Source organism: Myotis nattereri (genome assembly GCF_964212035.1).
Source record: "Myotis nattereri genome assembly, chromosome: 3".
NCBI lineage: Eukaryota > Metazoa > Chordata > Mammalia > Chiroptera > Vespertilionidae > Myotis > Myotis nattereri.
In genome coordinates this window covers 152,429,997-152,456,876 of record NC_138077.1, presented here as the reverse complement: position 1 = coordinate 152,456,876, position 26,880 = coordinate 152,429,997, and the positions used below count along the sequence as shown (strand labels likewise).

Genomic DNA, 26,880 nt, shown 5'->3' with positions numbered 1-26,880 from the left:
AGCTCAAGATTGCTCTGGTTATTTGGAGTCATTTTTGGTTCCACACAAATTTTAGAATTGTTCTATTTCTGTGAAAAATGCCATTGGAATTTTGATTGTGATTGTCTTAAATCTGTAGATTGCTTTGTGTAATATGGGCATTTTAACAATATTAATTCTTCTAAACTATAAGAATAGAAAATCTTTTTATTTATAGTGCCTTTAATTTCTTCTATCCATGTCATAGATTTTAGTGTACAGGTTTTTCACCTCCTGGAATTACGTCCTTTTTGATGCAATTTTAAACAGAACTTGAGGCCTGGTGCATGAATTCGTGCATGGGTGGGGGTCCCTCTGGGTGGCCTTCAGGGATTAGGCCAAAACCCGCAGTCCAACACCACCTGTCGCTCCCGCTCATTCTGGCCCCACTGTGCCTGCTACCAGCTCACGCCCAATCAGTCCTGATCAGGAGAGGCTCACATTGCTGCAGCAGTGCTCACCAGCCATGAGCCCTGTGTCTGGCACCCTCTGAAGGGGAGTGGCCTGCAGGTTTGGGCTGAAACCGACTCTCTGACATCCCCTGAGGGGTCCCAGATTGTGAGAGGGTTCAGGCCAGGCTGAGGGACCCCACTGGTGCACGATTAGCCAGGGAAGGACCCTGGGAGGGCTCCAGGGAATGCCTGGCCCCTCTCGCTCAGTCCCGATTGGCCAGACCCCAGCAGCAAGCTAACCTATGGTCAGAGCATCTGCTCCCTGGTGGTCAGTGCATGTCATAGCAACTGGTCAACCAGTTGATTGTCTGCCCCATGGTGGTCAGTGCATGTCATAGCGAGCAGTTGAGTAGCCTTAGCATATCATTAGCATATTACTCTTTGATTGGTTGTTCAGTTGTTCTGCTGCTCAGTTTATTTGCATATTACCCTTTTATTATATAGGACTGTTTTCTTAATTTTTCATTCTGATAATTTGCTCAACTAATCTTTGTATACTGATCTCTGTATACTGATTTTATATCCTGCATCTGATGCCTTTCTAACAGAAATAATCTAATCATCAATTTTTATCAAGAAGTAGAAACCTAAGGAAGCTTGAAAAATAATAAGTAAAAATGTGTCTTCTATTTTTGGACCCCTCACATCTGTTTACTGTACAGGGAAGAATGACTCAGCATTCTCTTCAGTAAAAACAATGCTGTATTATTCTCTAATTACTAAAGGCTGGAGACTAATTCACACGCATTTTTTAAAGCAAAAACTGGGAGCCAAAGGCACTAGCAGATTCCATTCGTTTCCTGGGACATTATAAAAGTAAAATATTGTATTGTGATCCTAGCAGTAATCAGGAGTTTGGAAGCTAAAATGTCCTAATAAAGTAAGTGTACAATGCTCTCTGGCATATATCTAGCACATTAGTGCTTAGCAACAGGAGAGAAGTCTCTGAAGTCTCTGTTTTCTATTGAGATTTATAGTCCTTTTGGTAAAAGGAAATGGTTCAAATGGATAAACAATCCATAAAACAATCTAATGGATAAAGTAATAACGTATCAGTAAAATGAAATCAACCTGGATGTGGTGACCTGGACGAATCTCAAATGCATTATGCTAAATAAAAGAACTCAGATTATAAAAGATTACACATTATGTAATTTTATTTATATAAAAACTTTAGGAAAATGCATATTAATCTATACTAACAAAAAGTAGATCAGTGGTAGTCTGAAAAGGGGAGGGTCAGGAAAAACAGAAGGGAGAAGTTACGAAAGGTGAACAAGAACACTATTGAGTTTGACAGATATTCACTATCTTGGTCTTGGTGATGGTTTATACATACATGGGAATTTATAAAACTGCATAATTTAAATATATTCATCTTATTATTTTATAACGTAACTACCTCAGTATATCAATTATACCTTAATAAAGCTGTGAATAAAGGTAATTAGTATCAGGTATTTTAGATAATCATTTGTTTTTGGTAGGCAACAGTTTGTAACAATTTAAATTCATTGAATTTTCCTCCAGATTAAATGAGTAAACTTCAGATTTTGGATTATTTATTTTGAGAAATTTAAACATTTCTAGTATTTTATAAGACAGCTTTAAAATGCTTGGTTGTTATAGCTAAGAATGGCATTTAGACCATTTAACTCCTGAAAATTTTCAAATTTTCATTGATTTTTATATCCATTTTGCTTTACATGTACAAGAACTCAACATGGTTTGGCTTAAATTTATCTTCTTTGTAGTTTTTTAAGTGTAAAAAAGTAGAGATGAATAGATCCTTTAGAGAAATAGTCATATTAAGAAAAGATAAAACTAACAAATCATTTAAGATAGGACAACATATAAATTATGAATTGCTAGAGGGAAAAGTTATGTAAAGCCTCATCTAGTGCTGGGCATACAGCATATTCAATTAATATTTGATGGCCTGAATTGAAGACGAAGTTAAAAACAAATTGAACAATTTTATTTTTAATTACCCAGTTTCAAAAGTTACCCTTTTAGAAACCAAGCCAAAAAATACCAAAACAACAACAACAACAAATCCCTAAGTCAACCAGCATAGCTTCTATATATAGTACTGAAATTTCACATATGTAAACAAGAAAGAATGTACCAGGGGAGAAAGGACCTCTAAGAGGAGAATTCAGTATGAGACATAGATCCAAAATAATAATCATAAAAGTCTGTTCTTTAGCATTTGTGGAAATACATACCATTTCAGGAAAGCAATAAAAAAGATTAAAATTACCTTTTCTGAGTGAGAATTACCCATCCAAAAGTTAATGCCAAAAAATTGTGAAGCGTAAAAGTAATAAATTCACTTTCCCAGTAAACTATAGAAACTAAATTTTAGCACAAGGCAGCACACAACTGCAAATTAAGGAACTGTTCTATCTTCTGAGAAAACCAAAAATAGAAAATGAGCTTCTAGAAAAATAAATGCAAAATAAAGAATTCACCTAGGTATCTCGCTCTCTTTCACTCTCTTTTGATGTTTTAGATCTAAATAGCCATCATAAACAGATTTTTCCATTATGATATTGTTGAAAATCTTTGCAAATGATTACTGCTATTCATATATTTTCCCCTTTTGTAATTCTATATATTTGAGCAAAAATATAGTACAGCTGAATTCCATTTATATATTTCATCCGAAAAACTCAGCAGAGAAAAATCCACAACAGCCAAAAACAATAAAATTCCTTATGATACAAGCATACCCTCCTTGTGCTAAATAAGACTTTGTTTAAATAGTATTCACAGTATGTTTGAAGTCACTCTTAAAAGAACCTACAAGTCAATTGCAAAGTCCACTGTTATTTTACTGAAATTTTCACAATATTACATTAAATTATAATTTTTAAGTAAACTATTTTGACCATTATTTGATACTACTTATTTAAGTCCCATATAATGCCTTTATCATTGTCTATCAGTTTATGTATATACCTTATTTTCCGCAACTAGACTACAAATTTCCTCAGGTTGTGTATAATATATTGTTGTATATAACTTACTTAGGTATAGCTTTGCACACAATAGGAACTCAAGAAATAAGTGTTTATTGACTGGCTTAATCAGGTGTTTTCTTTCATAACCACTTCTTGAATAGTAACTAAAAATACCAAGTTCCTTGACCAAACTCAAGTGGTAAAAGTTAACAAAAAATAATAGGTTTAAGTGAACGGAACCCATCAACTCATGTAGTTGGCCACAGGCTGGCTTATTCTGTTAAGTCAATTAAGGTGCTAAAATGGACATTTGGAAGCATGCTTTTGCTTGATGTGAGCAGACTCTTTAAATGAACTTTGGTCTTTTGTCTCTGATGAAGACTACGCTGGTGGAAAAGGACCCATTGCTTGACCACTTCTGACACCTCTGTGATTACTGGTTTCAGCTCATTTTTGTAGTAAACAACTGGCCCCATTTATGAAGAACATCATCCAAAACTCAACTATTTGATGATCGCTGTAGCAAAGGGAGGTTAACAGCTGAATCAACACACATATCTAAGTATCCTGCAACCACATTCAAAGGTGGTTTGCTGTTAGCACTGGGAGAAAGCATGGGGTTAGTGCTCAAAACTGATACTACTATGCTTAAAGGAAGAGAGAAGATTCCTGTACGGCATTTTCCATATATTCTTACTAAGAAGAACCAGTATGGAAAAATTTTAAAGCACTTGATGCTCTATCTTGATATTAAAATATTTCTAATATTTTAATTCTGTGAAGTGCTAAATGCATAGATATATTTATAGCAATTTCATAATTTGCCTACAATAAGTAAAATACTAAGAAGCAAGAAAAAAACAGTTTGGAGTGGTTTGAAGTGACATTTGTTCAGACACTTTTTAATGATAACAGTTTTTTTCAATGCCAATGTCAGGTAATATAGAATTTACAACAAAAACTCGAGTGCTATACTTTCACCAACTTTTATGGAGACCTGAGCTTTCAAACTAGAAGGCACTAGCAAGAAATATTATCCAGTATTGTCCTGTCTTGTTGGTAGTGTACATGGCCACTTATATGGTATGATTAATTTGAGGAGTATCATAGTTTCTAATCACCCACATTTTTTCCCCTGCTAACCAAATAATAGCCAAAATTCTACAAATTCAAGACTTATTGCATTAGTTCCAGGTTTTATGTTTAGTGTTGAAATGTAAATATCTCTGAAAGGGGATTACACTGCAATTAGCTGTTAACTATTTATTGCTTGGATTGAAATATATTTATCAGGTTTTTCTCTAAAACAGGCTTAGAAGGATAAATTATGGAAAGAAAGAGATGTATCATTTGAGGTAGACAAGAACTCATGCCCAAGAAGGAAAGAATATAGAATGGAGAGACCAAAAAAAATTCTTTTGGCTATTTTATAATTTTTTTTTTCTGAGCATTACACTGGTTTTAGACTTTTAAAAATGACTTGATATTTAATATTTTATTTTATGAAACTTAATTAGTCTTGATATCTTTGAAAAGGACAGATAGTGAAGGCTTTGAGATAGTCTGAATTGAATATTGATTTTTTAAAAAATATAAGCTTCTTGAAGTCAGGACCTAATCTAATTCACCTTAGCGTTTTTAGTGATTAATGTATAATAGGTATCTCAAAAAACTTGTAACAAATAATTAGAATGAGATTATCAAATGAGACTAAATGGCAGGAATACTCCTGTCGTTAGGTTCCCAGGATCAGCCAATCATTCACATTTACATGGCTGCCATCATATTGTGTGTGGACAGAATGTCAGCGATGAGTGCCATCATTAAAGATCTAAACTATGTACAGGTGGTGGTCCCTGTAAGCGCACAGGTTTATTCACCAGCTGGATTCTGAAGAATGACTGTCGACTCCCACAGCCCCCATTGTGTCAGGTGTAAGCATTATTACTAAAGCAGATTACTAAGGCCTCCCACACATACACCACTGATTTGGCAAATGTGCTCTTTTCCTTTATAATTAAAAAAAAAGAGAATATAAGACAGTTTGCATTCATGTTGGCCCCTTCCAATCTGGAAGTATCAGCAGTTCATCTTCACAAAGATAAATACATATTTTAGTTAAGAGTTTGTTTTCCCTTCCTTTAGAGCAGTGGTTCTCAACCTTCTGGCCCTTTAAATACAGTTCCTCATGTTGTGACCCAACCATAAGATTATTTTCATTGCTACTTCATAACTGTAATGTTGCTACTGTTATGAATCATAATGTAAATATCTGATATGCAGGATGGTCTTAGGCGACCCCCGTGAAAGGGTCGTTCGACCGCCAAAGGGGTCGCGACCCACAGGTTGAGAACCGCTGCTTTAGAGCTTGGGCTCTTTAGGGTTGGATATGCTGTTTCCCAAAAGGGCGCTCTCTTGACAGGAGACACAGCCAAACACCCAGTAAAGTAAAACTGATGGCCATCAGCAGGGCATTTGGAAGGAGGAGTCACCAGACTGGCATGGTTCATGGACACTGAAGCAAAAGGAGGGCAAGACTGCTTTACCCAAAAAGGGCACGAAGGAATACATGTGGAACTCAGGTAATACACTGGACATTTTGTGGCGCTCCTATCAAAAGTTCATGTGTTTCAGTAACAAAGGTTTAGGTTAAACCATCTGATAAGCCACCAAGACCTACTGAGGTGAGAACTGAGAATGAGGGGAATTTGAAATGGATTGTGAAGGAGGGAGAAATGAGTGCCAGTTGTAGCCCCAACAGCAACTGGATCAACAGAAGCCAGAGTCCATCCCATTAACAGACAGATCAATCAGACCCCTGCAAAAAGGTGAAGATATAGCTTCTATGACTAAAGAACATAGTCAATAAGGATGAGAAAATCCACTACATATTAAATTTCATATCTGATTATGAAAATATACCTTCTGGTCAAGTACATATGGAACATTCACAAAAAGTGACCATACATTAAGTCACAAAGAAAAGACTGGTAAGTTCCAAAATTAGAACAATAGTCTTGGATAGCAATCTACACTAATAAAAGAGAAACATGGTAATTAGCATATGACCGCTACCCTTCCCATTGGCTAATCAGGGCGATATGCAAATTAACTGTAAGCCAAGATGGCGGCCGGCAGCCAGGCAGCTTGAACCTAACATGAGGCTTGCTTGCTTCAGTGACGGAGGAAACCAACGTTCCCCGCCTGCCTTGCCGGCCTCTGAGCTTGCAGTTTAAGAAACATTGTAACGAATATAGAAGCTAAATAAAACCCCAGAAACCAGCTTTCAGCCGGCTGGGATCTCAGAGCTGGAGTTGATACAGAGTTTCGAGAACCGAAACAAACCAGATACCTGCTTTCAGGAGCGGAGGCCTAAGAGGTGGAGCCTCAGAGCTAAAGCTGGCCCAAAATAAAAAAAGAAAAGAAAAAGCGGTTGGGAGTTTCAGTCCCAGCCTGAAAACAGCCCTCAGCCCCTCACCCAGACTGGCCAGGTACCCCAGTGGGGACCCCCAACCTGAAGGGGGTGTGACCAGCTGCAAACAGCCATCATCCCCTCACCCATGCTGGCCAGGCACCCCAGTGGGGACCCCCACCCTGATCCAGGACACCCTTCAGGGCAAACCAGCCGGCCCCCACCTGTGCACCAGGCCTCTATTCTATATAGTAAAAGGGTAATATGCCTCCCAGCACCGGGATCAGCGGAGCCACGAGGCCTCCCAGCACCGGGATCAGTGTGACGGGGGCAGCGCCCCAACCCCCTGATCTGCCCTGCTCTGTGCATGACAGGGGGGAGCTCCCCAACCCCCTGATGGGCCCTGCTCTGTGCATGACGGGGGGCAGCGCCCCAACCCCCTGATTGGCCCTGCTCTGTGCGTGACAGGGGGCGGTGCCCCAACCCCCCAATCGGCCCTACCCTGAGCGTGACAGGGTGGCATCGCAACCTCCCAATCCGCCCTGCTCTGTGCATGACAGGGGGCGGTGCCCCAACTCCCCAATCAGCCCTGCTCTGAGCCCGACCAGGGGCTGCACCTAGGGATTGGGCCTGCCCTCTGCCACCCGGGAGCAGGCCTAAGCCAGCAGGTCGTTATCTCCCGAGGGGTCCCAGACTGGGAGAGCGCACAGGCCGGGCTAAGGGACCCCCCTCCCCCGAGTGCACAAATTTTTGTGCACCGGGCCTCTAGTGTAATATAATCAGGAATTATTAAAATAAAAACCAACAGGCTTTCCCACTTGGAAATTTTCAATTTTAAATAACTCTTGTATGAAAAGAAAAATACAAACCATCTTAAAAGGGAAATTACAAAATATCTTAAAAGAATGGCAATAAAAATACTCCATACCAGAATCTATGGGATGCGTTAGTTTTTGTTTTTTTTATTTTATGTATTTATTTTTTATTGAATTTATTGGGGTGACACTGGTTCACAAAACCATATAGGTTTCAAGTGTAACCATATAGGTTACAACTCAATATAACATCATCTGCACACTGCATTGTGTGCCACCCCCCCAAGCAAAGTCTCTTTCTGTCTCCACTCTCCACCCTTTGCCCACCTCCACATGTCCCCCACCCCCTTTTCCTCTCGCTAACACCACACTGCTGTCTGTGTCTATGTGTTATATATGTGATGTCTTTTTTCTCAATCTCTTCACCTTCTTTCATCCAGCCCCCAACCTCCCTCCCTCTGACAGCTGTCAGTCTGTTTATGGGATACATTTTTAAAGTGATCAGAGGGGAAGCCATAGCTCTGAATTTCAAGAATGAAAATAAATGAAATGGAATTCCAGCTCCAAATAAAAAGAACAACATAAACCAAAAGAAGCTCAAGGAAATAATAAAGATAAAAGAAGAAGCTTATGTAGATAAAATATTTAGAATTCTTTTGAGAAAAACAGCAAAATAGACGAACTGAATCAAGTCCAATTAAGAAAAAGGGGAAAAGCACAAATATTAAAAAAAAAGCAATTTTTGGTTTTTAAATGATACATGGGAAATAAACATTAATTTTTTTTTTAAAAAATCATGGGACAATTTTGTAGGTTTATCTGAAAGTAAATTTGACAGCCTAGATCAGTGATGGCGAACCTATGACACGCGTGTCAGAGGTGATATGCGAACTCATTTTTTTGGTTGATTTTTCTTTGTTAAATGGCATTTAAATATATAAAATAAATATCAAACATATAAATCTTTGTTTTACTATGGTTGCAAATATCAAAAAATTTCTATATGTGACACGGCACCAGAGTTAAGTTAGGGTTTTTCAAAAAGTTGACACGCCGAGCTTAAAAGGTTAGCCATCACTGGCCTAGATGAAACAGATCATTATCTAGGGAAATAACATTTAACCCCATAGAAAGCTTAAACAGGCTAATTTCCACAGAAGCTCTGAAGAAATTTATCAGGGAACTACCCCATAAAAAGCTCCAATTTGAGATGATTTCCCAGGGGAATTCCACCAAAGCCCCACAGATAAGATAGTCCAAATGTGTCATAAGTTATGCCAGAGCATTAAAACTGAAGGCTTCCTAATTATTTTGATGAAACAAATGCAACATTGATACCTAAACCTGATAATTAAGTACAAAAATAAAAGTAGGATCAATATCACTTATAAATATTGATGTAGAATAAAAATATTAGTAGAATTATCATTAGATTAGAAAAATAATAGACCATGATCAAGTAAAATTTTTTAATGAAATAGAAAATAGTCATTATATAGAAACAATCAGTATATAGAATTTATGAAGAAATATTCATTATATAAAAATAATTAATAGAAAATCCTTTACAATAATATACTATATAAATAGATCTAAAAGAAAAAATATAATTACCTCCCTAGATGTTGAAAACATAACAAATATTTGACAAAATCTATATATTTGACAAATTATAACAACCATCCCTTATTAAAAACACTAAGAAATAGGAATTGATGAATATTTTTAACATGATAAAATATATGCATATTTTAATTTTAATTCCAGCATTTACTTCATGATAAAACATAGTATTTCCATTAAGATCAGGAGCAAGGCAAGAATGCACACTACTTCTAATTCTTCTACACTGTACTAGAGGTACTGCAATGCCATTCAACATGAGAATTAAATGAGAGGTGTGAGAACTGAGAAAGAAGAAAACTAAAATGATTGCTATTTGAAAAATTACATGAGAACATGTCTACAAAATTTTAGAAAAATCAGTGATAAAGCTAACTCAAAGATAAGAAACCATTTAGATAGCAGGATGTAAAAGTAATGTTCAGAAATCAATAATCCTCATATATACTATACAGAAACCTGTTAGAGAATAGAATGATAGAGAAAATCCCATTTACAACAGCAACAACAAAGATGAGATAGGAACAAGTTTAATAAGGAATGTACAGAAACCTATATGAGGAAAACTTTAAAACATTCCTGAAAAACACAAAAAATAGACTTAAATGAAAGGCATACATTGTTCTTGGAGAGGAACAATGATTCAATATATCACTGCTCCCTAAATTAATTTATAAATATAAGTCAAACCTAATAAATATAATAATATTTTTTAGTGAAGCTAGATAGACTTATGGTAAAGTTTATTGAAAAACACGTATACAAGATTAGCAAGTAAAACATTTAGTCTTGTGTCCTCTCCCTCTCTCCCCCTTTACCTTTGCTCCTGTTACACATAAGTCAAAAACACAAGTCTGATCACTTCCTTCCCTTGCATAAAAATCTTTCATCATTGCCTACAGGATAAAGTCTAAATTCAGCACAACATAGGAGACCTTTCATCTGAGAAAATTCATGTACTGTACAAGTAGAAACTTTCCCGGCTTGCTATAATATTAAACATATTAATTTTAAATTCTTGGACCTGCAATTCTCTTAAAAGCCTAATGTTGGATAAAAAGTGTTGCCTAATATATGATTGCCAACATATTTTATTCTTATGATCAAGAAGTTACAATCTTTGGACTAGGCCCCGTTTCCCAAAACAACCTTGCATCAGTTCTTGAGAAAGCATAGGTTACGTCTTCAGCCCCATGAGAAAATGCCATACAGGTGAGGAGGGCAAATGGTCACAGACTTGCTAAGTCAGGGCTCAGGACCCTGCATGACAAGTGCAGAAGGCAAAGCCAATGCAACAGTGCTGTGAATGGTGACTGCAAATCATAGTCTCAAAGGCAACAGAGAAAAGGAAACATCCCAGGAAGACTGAGTATTAAGTAAAAACATGGCCTATCTATCCTTTAACCTGACTTTCTAAAAAAAAGATAATGATTCAAAACCACTCTAAGAGCAAGGATGTGGCACCTTCCTTCCTAGCGCGCATACCATCTATAACTGAAGTTACAACAGAACAACCCATGTTCATCATAACAGCCTTCAAAGGTAATAAAAGGTAAATTAGGTTCTGTATCCTCAGTACGAGAAGACAGGTAAATACGATTCATTCCAGGAAGATTTGCATAAGAGATGATTTTTAAAATGCAGGCTCATAAAAGATAGGAACTTATATTAGTCTCTTAGTTACTGTTTTAATGACCCACTAGTAACTGTTTTAATTACTCATAACTTCCTTCTTCCCAGAATGGTGACATCCATATAGTGCTGTGTTTTACCTCCTGACATCTCCCTATTAATAAAAGTAGGTACACAATGTAGTTTTTTTTAGATTTTTGAACTATCAATATACAACGTGTTTTAAATTTGACAATAAATAAGGAGAGACATTTGTTGAAGAAACCAGCCAACCCTGAAAGACAGCTGTGGAGTAACTAGATCTTACGGTTTACACAGAGAGTGAGAAAGCATTTACACAGAGAGTGAAAAGGCATCCACACAGAGTTCCTAGAAGCAATGCCCATGGCTGCAACACTGGGAGAACTTTATTGCTCTGCGTTACGTATTCTGAAGCCAAAAATTCATTTTCTCAGTTTTACTGCTAAGTCTATGACTCTGAATTGATGTAGGTGTATGTGTGGGTTTCTACTAGCATGTGCATATAGGGTGTCCCCCAAAATGTATACACCCATTTTGAATAATTACACAGGCAGTGTTTATTAAAATACATTTCATTTTCAAAGTTGAGCTCTCAGCTATTAAAGTGTGTATACATTTTGGGGGACACCCTGCATGAATATATATTTTGACATATTTCTGAACTAGAGTGAGTTTCAGGAGCTTTAGCTCCTGGAGTATGTATCTCTTTGACTCATTAAGTGATTTTTAAAAACTCAAATGTTTCACCTCAGAAGTTTATGTTCTATGTTGTAGGCTTGCGGGGGGTGGGGTAGTCATTGTACATCAAGATTAAGCCAAAGTCAAAATTTCAAAAAATACACAGTAAATTTGATGTACGCACCACAGACTTAATTGTACTTATTCTAAGGAATGGGATCCAAATTATATCTGCATATAGCAAAACTGGAAGCATTTTGCATTAAAAATTCAGTGCAGTTTACTAGTATGTCCTGAAATTTGATTACAAGCCCCAAGTATGTGTTATTAATAGTTGTGCAGAACAAATAAAACAGCTGTGATAGAATCAGGACTATAATGTGGCTAATAATACCTTTTTATTTTTTATTTTTAGGGGGTAACTGTCACATATCTCCTGACACAAAAGAAAACATTTAATCCAGACTATTTACAAAGATGTAAACTTTAAAGAGAACCTTTTAAAAGCCTATTATGTAAAAACATGTTTTATCAATCAAATGTAATTTCTACTATTTTTTCCCAAATTTATCATCTTCCCACCAACATTTTACCTCTGGTCCTGGAAGGCCAGATGGTCCTTGGGGTCCTGGGTCACCTGCTTTGCCCTAAAATGGGGTAGGGAGGAAATACAAGTATAAACATTAATTTAATGAATACAATTTAAAGGGAAAAAGACACATGGTAAGCAGACAGCACTCAATATATTATGCCACACAAAGTTGTAATGACATCTCAGCACACAACACTAATATACTGTCAAACAAAGTTGTAACCACTATTCAGAAAGACTTCATTTGTAACCATGACTGTAGAGAATGTATTTAAATAACATGTGTTTGGATGTGATATACATTTATTCTTTAGTGTTAGGCATACAAACAATTTAATGATTTAAGGGCTCAAATAAAGAAAAAAAGTGTGTGTGTGTACATGTTACCCAGAGATAAGACAATAAATTTGGACTCAACAGTGTAGGGAAATGTAGATGAAGAATTGCTTTCGTAAATAATCACAGCCCCAGAACTGTCTCTGAAAACTTCTCTCTCCTTTGACACTGGAAGAGTCCTGGTTAAGTAATTCAGAATCACATGGATTTAAATGCTTGTTGCTTAATTTCTCCAAGTCTCCGTTTTCTCATCAATAAAACAGAATAATAATAATAACATTACTAACATTCTTACACAGTCACTGTGAGGTTTAAACGAGGTAATATAGTCAAGTGCTAAGCACAGAGCCTGGCACATAGAAAGCATTCATTAAATGTGAACCAGTTTTGTAACTATTAAGCGTTCCCGTCACATCCTCTCTCCTTTCCTGGGTGAGGCACAGAATTTCTAGATTATTTTGATCCTTTAATTAAAAATTTGAGGATTTGGTTTCAATAGCTCTGAAGCCATTTCCCGGCATTCAGACATACAACGTGCAATCAGGGCTAGCGAGGAAGGTCAGAGGAAAGAGAAATGTGGATAAAGCCTGAAACCAGGGAGGGCTAGCAATGCTCTCAAGAGACAAACGCACAGAATGGAAAAGGCCAGTAGACTGATACCTTGTTTTCACAAGAAAAAAACCCATAAAATTCATTATTTTTGTCACATTAAATTTCTAGTGAGTTTAAATTGGACTTCAGATTATGTACAATTGCAATATACAATATAGGTTCATCCACGTGCCCAGAAGTAAAGCACAGTGTCCCATCGGTACTAAATCCACTCATACAGTGCTGGTAATCTGGATATAAAACAGTACAAAATTGAATATAGATAAACATGATAAAATATTAGGCAAGAGTTCAGTTAAGTCCTCCTAAATAAATGAAATCACAATCCATCATCATCAGTACCTAGGAGTCTTAAATTCTTGAAATGACAAGTACCTTTCTTAGAGATGGAGCTGAGTTCTCACTGGGGCCCTCTAGTGGCCACATCCAAACAAGAAGCTAAATATATAAGCGTTGAGGAAAAACTAGCATTCTACCCTAGGTTTTTGTTTTCAGAAAAGTTGACCGGCAACCAGATATTTAAAAACATAAATAGTGAAATAATTTTATTTTTTATTCAAATACATTTTTACTTTTTAAAAATCCTTGAACTACAAATTTCCTTGGATGTCAATTCTCATTTATAAAAACAGAATTTTCAAGTACCTTTTAGAGAATTCAGTAATGATTAAGTAAACCTCTAAAAATGACAACTTCTGGTTAAAAAATAGAAAGGATATATGGTATACTATAATATAATTGTTTTCTCTGTTTCAAGGAAAGAAAGTTTCTTAACACCCTCTGAGTGGTAGTTTTCTCTAGTTTTTAAGCATTTGCAGAGCAAAGGGGCTCCTATTCCAGGATGCAAAAAACCTTCCAAAACAGGACTTTTTTTTAATCTTGAAAATATTCTTTCATGTTACAATTTAGATCCATTTGGAAACAATATCAGTAACAGCAAAATCTTAGATAACATAAAATAAAAAGCAAGAGATATAAAAGGCATTCTTTTTACAATAGTAATGATTGAGTGTAGGCACTAACTTGTATAGTTTGTTACTAATATGATAGCTGATTCTGAGAAAGCAATTTTTCATTAAACAGGTGCCTTTCCTTCCATAACTAGTTTCCAGGTCAAACCCCTATAATTTTTTATATTAATAAGATACAAACAAGTGCTAAAGTGTGAGTCTAAAGACAAGGTCATTTTACAAATATTAATTCATAAATCTCTACCCGATCTTCAATCTGAAATATATTTTTTTAAAGATTTGATAAAACAAGAGATGGTCAATTATCACCTACCACAGTAATCACTGCTGACATTAAAAAATTTTTATTAGATTAGTATAGAAAGGTATGAAATGAGCAACTAAAGCCTTACCATCTTATACCCCCTGTCATCACTGCCCTAAAAGAATCACACTAGAGTTTCTAGTAACTTATTCCAGGAAAAAATTTTAAGGGTTTTAAGACAATGTGTTAAAGGTAAAACAACCTCTCTGCCTTTTCTTTAGCTAGGCCTAGAGAAATATTAATAAGCACTATTGCTAAAATGGGAAAATATCAGAGTCAGAGTTGCAAGGAACCTTAACTATGAGATAGTCTGACTCTCATTTTAGACGAGAAACTGGATACCACAGTGCTTAAATGCAAGGTCGGAAAGGTCAGTATTAGGTCTGGGACTAAAACCCAAGTCTGTTTCTCAGATCAGTGATTCCCTCATGCCCATAAACATGTTATCAATATAAACTGAATCAGAGAGTAAGAAGACATTAAAAAGGTTTTTTATATATGCAAGATACTTAACTCTCATTTTCCCAAGTACCTAATTGTAAAGCATAAGGGAACTATATTGGTATCACTGATTACTCAGTATTTGCCTTAGAAACTGTGCTGTACCACTTCCTTTTATTATGATCAAAAGTTAGAAAGCCCTCACATTATACAAAATAAAAAAATTATTTTGCCAGATTATGTGATTTAGAAGTACCCTTGAGAAATGGAAGCTTTTTTTTTTTTTTTTTTTTTTTTTTTTTTTTTTTTTTTTTTTTTTTTTAGCTTCGTGACCTGTTCTCATGCCTCTTATTTATGTACTTCGGAGTTTTGAGATTCAACTCTGGGGCACAAGCTGGGTACATGGCTGACTGGGTTTATCCTGAGTGTTCAGGGTAAAGAACTAGTAAAAGCAAAGCTCACCACTGACATTTCATTTGACAAATAGATACCAAATACTGTTCTTTGGATTAAATAATACCTGAGAGGTGTATATGAAATGCTGCCACTGACATAAGTTATAAAGAATGTGGTATATAGCCCTGGCTGGTTTGGCTCAGTGGATAGAGCATCGCCCTGCAGACTAAAGGGCCCCAGGTTCTATTCTGGTCAAGGGCATGTACCTTGGTTGCGGGCACATCCCCAGTAGGGGGTGTGCAGGAGGCAGCTGATCGATGTTTCTCTCTCATTGATGTTTCTAACTCTCTTTCCCTCTCCCTTCCTCTCTGTAAAAAATCAATAAAATATATTTTTTAAAAAAGAATGTGGTATATAAAGCTCTGTAACTTAATGCTGCTTCTTTTGATGCAAAAATAATACTGTGAGGGGAAGATGGAGTTAGGGAGAACATGATGAATTAGGAAAACAACACTCCTTTTTGAATGTATATTATAATGTTATATCAATTAATATAATGTTATATCTGTTTTTTCTATATACAATCACCTTCACCTTCATAGAGTTGTAATCAATATTAAAATACTAAATTTCAAAATGTTTAATCCTACAGCAGTATGACAGCGGCTAAGAGCATGGGCTCTGACTTAAGTGATTAACTAGGTTTTCCACCTAACTGTGGGGCCTTGAGCAAGGGACTTAACTCCCCATGCCTCTGTTTACCTAATCTATAAAACAGGAATAATAACAGTACCAACTTCACATAATTGTCGTAAGGATTAAATTAGAGGTACAGCTCTTAGACTAGCGCCTGGTACTTTGTAAACACCCAGTAAATGTTAGCTACGGTCATTTTTGTGATCTTAACCTGCAGGGATATACTTTTAACTCATGTTTTAATCATTTTATTTAAATAATTATAATTATTCAGTAATTTTAGTTCTATCATTTGTTGGGTTTCATGTTAACTACAATATAAGGTATCCTTTTTTCTCAACTAATTGATGTAGAAGTGTGGGGGGGGGGGGAAAGACAAGGAACTAGAATATTTGGACTCAAAGAGAGTATGACATGTTATCTATTTTTCAGAATGTTTCTTAATGAAACAGATATTTGGGAAAATTAAAATATCATTTAAAGTACTTTATACTTTCTGGCTTAAAAGTCCATTGTTTAGTTTAATGATAAATCAATCAAAATCTTTAGGGCTCACAGAATTTTGGTTTTGGCCTAAGGTAAGAGGGCTGGAGAGGGTGAGATCCAAAAGTCTACACATATGAACAGAAAACTTGAGGGATTAGCTATATATGCTAAAACTGAAGAGAGAAAATTCCAGCCTGGTAGGCTTATATACACTTTTTATATTTTACTAACACCACCAAGTTTCACGACTCATGCCACGGTGTGCATTCCCTTAATCAGAAAGAGCAAAGCAAAGTTCAAACCTACTGAAGGTCCCGGCTTCCCTCTCACGCCTGGTGGTCCTGGAAAACCAGTGGTGCCCTGAAAGGAGAGAATAGTAGGGGGAAGAGAAAAGCTATTATGCCCAACAGGCATATGTGCCTCTCCTGTCGTGTGCTGCAAAATGACATTTCAGTCAACAACAGATCACATATATTCACAGTGGTCCCATTCTATATAATAAAAGGCTAATATGCAAATTGACCAAATGGCAGAATGACTAGTCGCTATGACAGGCACTGACCACCAGGGGACAGATGCTTAACACAGGAGCTGCTCCCTGGTGGTCAATGCACTCCCACAGGGGGAGTGCCGCTCAGCCAGAAGCCAGGTTCATGGCTGGTGAGAGCAGCGGTGGTGGTGGGAGCCTCTCCTGCCTCCACGGCAGCACTAAGGATGTCTGACTGCTAGCTTAGGCCCGCTCCCCTAAGCCAGCAGTCGGACACTCCCCGAGGGCTCCCAGGCTGCGAGAGGGCACAAGCCGGGCTGAGGGGACCCCCCCACACACACACTGAGTGCATGAAATTCATGTACTGGGCCTCTATTAAGATTATAATGAAGCTGAAAAATTCCTATCTCCTAATGATGTCATAGCCATCATAACATTATAGCACAATGCATTACTCGCATTTTTGGTGACGCTGGTGTGAACACACCTACTGTGCACCAGTCGTATAAAAGTATAACACATACAATTATGCATAATATGTTATACCTGATAATGATAACAGATGACTGTTACTTGTTTATGTATTTACTATACTAAACATTTTACCATTATTTTAGAGTAAACTCTTTCTACTTATAAAAAATAGGTTTGCTGTAAAACAGTATACATGTTACACCAGCAGCTGCATATATCTTGTTCACTGAATTTCTTGATTGCATTATTTCCTCTTCTGCTTGATTTAATCTCATGTTGTTTAATAAATTTAGCGTAGTCTAAGTACACAGTGTTTATAAAGTGCCCAGTAGTTTACAGTAATGTCCTAAACTTTCACAGTCACTCAGCACTCACTCACTGCCTCACCAGAGCAACTTCCAGTCCTGCAAGCTGCATCCGTGGTAAGTGCCCTACACAGGTGAGCTCCATTTTATATACTATATTTTTAGTGTACCTTTTCTATGTTAGGTATGTTTGCATACACAAATTCTGATCACTGTGTTACACTGGCCTGGAGTTTTCAGAGAGTAACATGCTGTACAGGTTTGGAGCCTAGGAGCGCTAGGCTATCCTACCTGGGTTTGAAGTCACCTAACGGGCATGTCTCAGAATGTGTCCCTGTCGTTAAGCAGCACATGACTGTATTTATAAACTACTAAAAAGAATTCATGCAAGTATTCTAAAAATGAGCAAACGGTTGAAAACAAGATATGTGAAAACAGATTGATACCATATCCTAACAAAAAATACATGGTTCAGATAATGAACACTCTTTTCAAAGAGCTTGTACTTTTTCACAGGCTTAAAACTAATGGCAAAAACCAGTTACCTTGTCTCCAGGATACCCTGGCTCTCCGGGCTCCCCTGCCACGCCTTGTTCCCCCTGGAGAGCACATTTCACAGAAGCAATTAAGCTTTGCAAACATGGCCATATTATAAGGAAGCAAATATTAATTACAAAGAAATAATTTCTCAATTTTCCTACTTCTGAGAAAATTATATAATTGATAGTACAGATTAGAGCCCATATATTAAGATAAAGTATTTTATAAGTTGTGTTGGCTCAAAAGAAAAAAAAAAGGTATGTGATAAGAAATTATCTCTATGATAATGTAAATATTTAAGTCACCTTATCACCTTTGATTCCAGGAACGCCCTTATTTCCTGAAAGACCCTAGAAAATGAAAGTGACATTTTGTGACATCATAGAGACATTAAAGGTAAATATCCATTAGGCAAATAGAACCATACCTTTGGGCCAGGAATTCCAGAAGGTCCAATTGGCCCCACTAGGCCAACACTGCCCTGAAAAGCAATCACAAAGAAAGGTATCATTAAATATCCACAAAGATTAGAAAGAGAATATGGTAAAATTAATTAATAGATTAACCGAGAACAGTTTATCTCACTAAGCACATGTGCACTCTTCTTCAACAACCTCTTGCTCTCTCCAAATTTAAAAATTATATCCATCTTCCAAACTTTAGTAAAGTCCACCCTATTTCCTGAAGCGTTCTCAGAGTGGTCTAACTCATAAGGATCCTTCTCTTCCTTGAGTTCCTATAATACTTAATGTCCACGACATTCATCTGGAAATATTTTTTCCAACTAGATAATAACTTTAATCTTTTGGGCTTAGCTCATTCATTTATCATTTAACATTTGTGAGCATAATATGAATAAGATATAGTCATCAGTGTCAAAGTTCTTAGTTTAATGTTCCAGTGCAAGATTCCCTAAAAACATAACTACCACTATCATCTCTTGAAAGCAAGAGAGTTAGAAAAATTTCTTCAACATGGTATCTTAGAAGACAAAGGACAATAACAACAATAAGGGTATTTGAAAACAAGAGTTGAAAAAATGGTGGACATCTGTTGATGGTTTGGGGAACAGATATAATTTTTGTGTCACTGCGCCTTCACTTTTGCCACCACTCTGTGCCTGCTACCATATCATCAGCCATCCTGAAAGATGAAGTTGGTTTAACGTCTCTTTTATGATTTCAAAATGTTAACAAACTTTTAAAGGTGAATTTGTGACAATACTGAAAATGTTGCCCTTTAAGTTATAATCCAAATATCTTAGGATAGCATCTTGGACCCTTACTACTCTTTCTCACCGTCTCCCTTTCCACTCCCCGACCCCGGCCTCTCATTTGTCCCTTTTGGGTTTCCTCCTGTTCTTTTCTCTCTTCCTTTTTATATCTTTATATTTTTCCCCCTGACTCCTTTTGCTTATTGCTCCATTGCATTTGCTTTTTCTTCATTCTTTCTGTTTGCCTCTCATGGTGTTTTTCTCTTTTTGTTTCTTATTATGGTTCTTAGCTCTGCTTCTCCCATGAGTGCCTGTGGCCATGGCCTGTGAACCTGCATTTCATGAGGCTTCTACCAACCCTTTCAGTGTCATCTCCTTCCATTTGTCCCTGCTTCCCCTTTACTTCTCTCTCCTCCAAATCCCACATCCTAGCCACAATGGACTCTTTTCCATTCTCTGAAATGCTCTCCCTTATCACATGTTCCAAGCCTTTGAAGATATGGTTACTTCTACTGGAATGCCCTTCTTCTACACTACTGAGTATATTGCACTGCACTTTTTTCTTTTTTTTTTTTTGTCTTCCTAATCTGTGCACTCCGGGAGAGCAGACTGTGTTCTACTTAATTTTTTTTATTATCTCCAAGATCCAACATAATAGTTTTAAAATAAAGTATAGACTGAAAACTGGAGGAAGTAATCAACTTTAAAAATAAAATTAAAAACAGTGATTTCTAGAACTCTATTTCCCAACATAATAGAGCATTTCAAATAGTCTACGTTTACGTAATACAAATTTCAGAATGAAAAATATGACATCCTAACTTTTGGGCAAGTCCTAAAATCTATAAAATATAATTAAGATAAATTATTTCCAACATGCTTAATCCTGAAATGTATGGAAATGTGAGAGGTAAAGAGTAATTCTTTCCAATTTAATAAACAGATATGCAATATTAATACACCATTGACAAATTCTGTCAATAGGAAAAATTATTCTTTTAACTACAGAGGCTAGTTTATTCAAAGTTCACAGATTTAAAACTTATGATAGTATTAAAAATTCAATAAACATCTCTGTTTAGACTTGTGTAAGTATGGAAAGAAATATCTTATAAACAAATAATTCTTTGTCATCCTATTGTTTTTTCTACAGACAATATAATATTCTTAACTTTTATTTCAGTAAATTTATTCCTTTGCATAGTCTGGCATCTTCTGATAAATGTAACGTTATATGAATAACATCCTTTTAACTTTTTAATGGCCCTAAAAAATCACAAAATAATAGTAAGTTTTGGAAGATATCAAAAACATAAACATTATAATGGACTTAGTAAAATAGAAAATTAAAAATTAAAATGGTATGGGTATAGAAATTTCTAAGAAACATCAAATATTCTGTAGCATGTCACAAGTTCTGTGGAAAATTCTACTCCTAAAAATCTATAGTCTTCTGAATGATATCCATGATAAGTCAAGAGCAGTTTTCAGTTCCTAAACTAAGGTCCTTCAGCACTCCCTCCCTCTCACCCTTCTCTTCCAGGAGAAGATGAAGTAGAAAGACTAAATAATTCCATGCATGGGAGCTTAGCTAAGAGTGCCTGGGGTATAGCAAAAGAAGTAGAAGTGCATCCCATACAGTATAAATAAATAGGGAACTTTTCAGTCAAACTAAGTAAAAAAATAAATAGAGTGACCCAAGGATAGGTTTCTTATATGAAAACAGCAGCCACTGGCCAATTAGAGTTCAGATAAGTGAGCACATTGTAGGAAAGACTGTAAGTTCCACATTGGGGTTTTCTACCATACCCACCAACACTCACAGGAGAAAACCACTGTCATTAACTAAGAAAACAAATGACAATAACAATCAGCTACATGGAAAAATAATTTAGAAAAATCAATATCATCACTTGTCAGAAACTATACTTGCCGGAAGGGAACACCTGAGAGATAAAGCAGAGGCTGCTGTTCTGGGCAAGCAGGTAAACTATTTACTATGAAATACAAAAGTTCTGCATTTTTCCTTTTAAAATGTCACTTCCCTCCATTCTGCTCACATCCCTCCACACTTCCTAGGCTACAATCCTGTTACTCCACTTTTCATCTCCCAAACACTCCATTCCTCCCCTCTCTGTGCATTTGAACAGCATTCTTCTTTCCAAGAGCCCTTTGTTACTCAGCCCGACTCGTGCACAATCTTTGAGACCCAGCTTAAATGGTTGCCTCCTTGGTGAAGCCAACTCTGAATCGCTGCGATAACACAGGCTGCTCCTTTCTCAGTGGCTTTATTTCAGTCCATAACAGCAGTAATCACATTGTATGATATTGCTCATTTTCATTTCTATGCCATTAGATTATAATTGTTGCCAAAACCAGGAATATTAATTTGTTCATATTTTAGGCCTAGCATCTAGTTCAGCACTTAATATGTGGTAGGTGCTCATATTGTTTTGATTTTAAAATGTAATAAACATAAAAAATATGGAGTAATACTGCTCTATCTAGTTTATAGTTATATATGAGAAAGTACTTTGCAAAGTGCACAACGCCATCTATATCAGTGTAGAGGAGATGAGGATTATAAAGGTGACTAGAGGCCTCACGCACAAAATCGTGCAAGGAGCTTGGCCCTCACAGCCCCACCTGCCTCGGCTGGCCCTTGCAGCCCTGGCTTCATCCGGAAGGTCATTTGGACAGTTGTTCTGCTGTTCAGTCTAATTAGCATATTAGCTCTTTATTATATAGGATTGCTAGTGTCATTAGCAATTTTGATTTCTGTAGAAGCTCTCCAATTTACCAAAGGGTGAGTGGAGAAAGAGAAAGAACAGAAAATGCAGTTATTTTTACTGAGCACTATTATGTGTCAAGCACTGTGCCCTGTCCTGGACCTGAAAAAAAAAATGAATGAGTTAACCATTAAGCAGAAAAGTAGAGGTAGAGGGTTTCAGGTAGACAAACTAGGTAAAGGCCCTCTAGTGGGCAGGCTGCATGACAATTGAGAATGAACAGCTTTGTTAGTGCACAGACTGTTCTCAAAGATGCAGACAAGACACAAAGTCTAGACATGTTAGGCCACGCTAAGAATTTTGGTCTTAATCTTAAGAGTAATAATGGCAGCTTTTGAGCTAACGGACATAATGCTAACAGGTTAAATGAAGGCATGACCTCCTTCCCCTGCTCCTTTCCTCTCCCATTGATAAGGCCACGGACTACCACCTATGGCAGTGATGGCGAACCTATGACACACGTGTCAGAGGTGACACGCGAACTCATTTTTTTGGTTGATTTTTCTTTGTTAAATGGCATTTAAATATATAAAATAAATATCAAAAATATAAGTCTTTGTTTTACTACGGTTGCAAATATCAAAAAATTTCTATATGTGACACGGCACCAAAGTTAAGTTAGGGTTCTTCAAAATGCTGACACACTGAGCTCAAAAGGTTCGCCATCATTGCTCTATGGTTTAACCTGATTCTAAGTTCTGAGAAAGAAAAAAAAAAAAGGTCCTTTGAGCTTCACCTGTACATAGAGCTTCTCATGAAGCCTAATAAAATTGTGTGTGACAGATAGTATACATTTTAAGGTAATACAAGTTTTGAGAAGGTGGTGCAGCACCAGGGTAAATTTTAGATTCTAGATGTAGATCACATGGCTTCAAATCTGGCCTCAACACTTATAAGCTAAGTGGTCTTAGGTTGTTCTAAGAATTAAATGATATAACACATTTTTCATGGGATTACACATAGAAAATACTAAATAAAAGTGAGCCGTTATTGCTATTTTTATTATTCGTACTATATTAGTATCACAAAAGAGAACCGTTTAAATGTCTTAGACTTTCTCAGGTTCTTTGACTCTCAGTTCTATACTCTCACCATCCAAAACGGCAAGTTCAAACTTGTTATGTTGATTGTTACCATAGTTCCAATAACTGAACTCCTGATATTCCTTTGTTACCTCCTGCCTTGGAGTAGTAAGGTGGGAAAATAACCCATTAAATTGGAGTCATAAGACCAGTGTTCAGGTTCAAGCTAAAAATATTACAGATATAAATTCTGGCATAGAATTCCAGAGTCTTAATTATCTACTTCATATGTTAGAGTAAGTCCTAAGTTTATTTTTAAGGAAAATCTTAACTCTGCCCATGGTCATGGCCTATGTTTATGTGGATATAAATAGTTTACTTTTAAGATTCTATTTTCATTAGGCTCCTTATTTTCATAAAGTATGTCAATTTTGCTTTTAGCTCAATTGAATGTTAAAGCATATAGTTCTAAATACCAGTATATATATATATATATATATATATATATATATATATATATATAGTATCTGCAATCTGCAATTCATATCACTGTTATTAACCATTACCTTGGCTGGGAGAAATATATTTATGAAGATATATCAGAAGTAGTTGTCTATTTACTCTAATGAATAATCTAAAATTATCAGAAAGCTACATGTCTGGACTCCATTGCTTTGGCCTCCACAGAACAGCTTATACTAAACTGTGCTTTGCCTACATCAGACACTCCCGTGAAACTCAGAGTTGAGTCACTGTATAAAATCTGATTAAGTGGACAAACAATATATCACTTATACTTTTAGTATAATAAATAAATTTGATATTAAAATGTTTAATGGCATTGGTGAAGTCCAGCTCCTACCTTTTGTTCAGGATAGTTTTCCTAAGCATTTATTCAATTTTATTCCATAAATAAAGTCTGCAGTTACCCATGTTTTTTTGCTCAGAACTATATGCATCTATCCAGACCAGATGATCAGAAAAACTATCTCAAAGGAAAGAAATGACTGTTCTGTCTTATACTTTTAAAGAGACAGGTTCTAGATTAAGTAACATTTAATGACAGGAATAAATACATATGTACACATATATCTGTAGAAATTTATTTCAGCTTATCATAAAGTATAATTAATATTTTTATTCATACTATTGGTTTAATTTACATTAGAAAATTACATGTGAACAAGGTAGATAACAAACATAAGTACACAAGAAAATATTTTATAAGAAGGATGATATTTGATACTCACTCTAAGCCCAGGAAATCCAGGAGGACCAATGCTACCTACAAGTCCCTAAGTAAAGGAAATATGCATAACTGGTTAAATATGATTCCAAAATACTAAATATATTTTCTAAAGATGAAGACAAAAATTTCTTGGAAAAAAGATCAGTTTTTAACTTCTGCAGCTAACTTCGAAAATGTCCCTACTCTTACGCATCCTCCTAAGAAGTACAAATCTCTGGTGGCAGTTTATTTTCTTCAAAAGTGCTCCGGGCTCCATGCCTTTGGCTGGTAGGACTACCCAGCCTAGGATATAGATTTCTCTCTGTCTCCCATGTATCTAATAACGGAAATAAATCCCATTAGTAATCAGCATTATAGATATAACTAACCCATATGTTGGTCAGTATATAGTGTTAGAAGAACCTTTTCAGATGATTTAAAACACTATCAACGCTGGGGGGTGGGGGGCAATGGGAGGATAATGACACATATGTAATATCTTAATCAATAAAGAAAAAAATTGCCGAAACCAGTTTGGCTCAGTGGATAGAGCGTCGGCCTGCGGACTGAAAGGTCCCAGGTACGATTCTGGTCAAGGGCATGTACCTGGGTTGCGGGCACATCCCCAGTAGGGAGGTGTGCAGGAGGCAGCTGATCGATGTTTCTCTCTCATCGATGTTTCTGGCTCTCTATCTCTCTCCCTTCCTCTCTGTAAAAAATCAATAAAATATATTAAAAAAAAATAAAAAATAAAGAAAAAAATTAAATTAAATTAAAAAAAGAAAAAAACACTATCAACTCTTTTGAAGTACATTATTTAAATTTTCTAGATATGAGTTTTCTCATATAACAGAAATATTTGTTCTCATTGTTGTAAAGATCACAATTAAAATTGTCATATATACAAAAGATTTTGAAAATTTTCATAAAGCATTATACAAATGTAACAAATTACCAACATTGTTAAATTATTTAAATGAGATTTTAAATTCTCAACAGTAAGCTTCCAGTTGATTTGTGATGGGTCTTTGTGATGGTCTTTTGAATTCACATTTCAGTCTTTATGATATTTTTTTATCCACTCCATGTCAGTGATACATTATGTATATGGTACAAGGTTCAAGAAGAGTCCTTCATTTTTTTTGCATTTCAAAATTTTTTTTTACCTACAAATTGATGTTGAACTTTATTTGTTATTTTGGTTTTCCAATTATTTTTTTTTAAATTTATCTTTATTGTTGAAGGGTGGGCTGGAAGGGCTCAATGGGGAAAATGGGGCATCTGTATTACTTTCAGATTGCTTTTAAACAACAGCATAGTATAAACTATAGAGAATTATAAACTAATAAACTGAAAATATCCAGTTTATTCTTGCATTTTAAAGATCTTTAAAGACTCAAATGTTCCTCAAGAAGCATTATATTTTAAACAAAGGACAGATTTCAAAAAGAAAAGTTTTAAATATTGTAGGAGTCCAACCCTAACAAACTTTATGTACATTTTACTGACAAAATATTAAATAAGATTTATACTAGTGTACTTGCGCACTAGTTATGCAAGTACAGTCGTGTGCCTCCCAATGGCGTTCCAGTAACAACGGACCGCACATATGTCAGTGGTACACCACTTAGCCTCGGGGTGTGGTAGGCTGTACCGTTTAGGTTTGTGTAAGTGCCATCTATGATGTTCACACAATGACGAAATCACCTAACAGTGCATATATCAAAACACTTCCCTGTCATTGGGTGGTGCATGATTGAACATAAATGATATTAAAGAAGAAAGTAAATAATGCTTACTTTATTAGCTTGAAATGGAAAGCTCCCCAGAATTATGGGCAAGATAAAGATAGTAAACACTCTACTTAAGACACCATTATAACAAATAAAACTGACTAAATTCACTAAATAAGCTAATATAGCTATACTTTATAAAAAGACATAAAAAATAAACTATTTCAAATACTTCACTTTAAGCATAAATGCTAGCAATTTATCTATGTCTAAATATAGGAACTATACCTAATTTAGGCTTTAAGGATTTTGTGGTTATTCTAATTTCACCTTAAACCTTTATGAAAAAAATGTGTGCATGGCATAAATTGGGAGATAGTTATTGGATGCTTTTTGAGGGCAAAAAAGTGAAGGTAATTCTACCTAGTGTCAAAAAAGTAGCAATCCATCATCATTCTTTGATAACACATTTTAGAATGGGATTCCCTAATCTGAGTTTCAGAGAAGACTTCTCTATAAAATACTCAAAAGGTTAATCAATGACACATTTGAGTATAAAAGAGCAATCACTAAAAGCACAAATTTTACCTGCAGCTTGCTTGTAGTTTTGTGTACTAACAAGGCTCCTTTCTCCCACA

At 35.9% G+C, this 26,880-nt stretch overlaps 1 protein-coding gene across 1 annotated transcript in view; it reads right to left on the bottom strand.

The window, feature by feature from the left end:
* Nucleotides 1-26,880, bottom strand: part of COL24A1 (collagen type XXIV alpha 1 chain) — a 320,488-nt gene that overhangs the window by 196,585 nt on the left and 97,023 nt on the right. Inside the window, exons 16-21 of the mRNA XM_081088262.1 lie at nt 24,532-24,576; nt 18,685-18,738; nt 18,563-18,607; nt 18,263-18,316; nt 16,758-16,811; nt 12,211-12,264 (exon numbers count right to left, since the gene is read on the bottom strand). Coding sequence (XP_080944388.1) covers nt 12,211-12,264; nt 16,758-16,811; nt 18,263-18,316; nt 18,563-18,607; nt 18,685-18,738; nt 24,532-24,576 — 306 coding nt within the window. The remainder of the gene's footprint in view (nt 1-12,210; nt 12,265-16,757; nt 16,812-18,262; nt 18,317-18,562; nt 18,608-18,684; nt 18,739-24,531; nt 24,577-26,880) is intronic.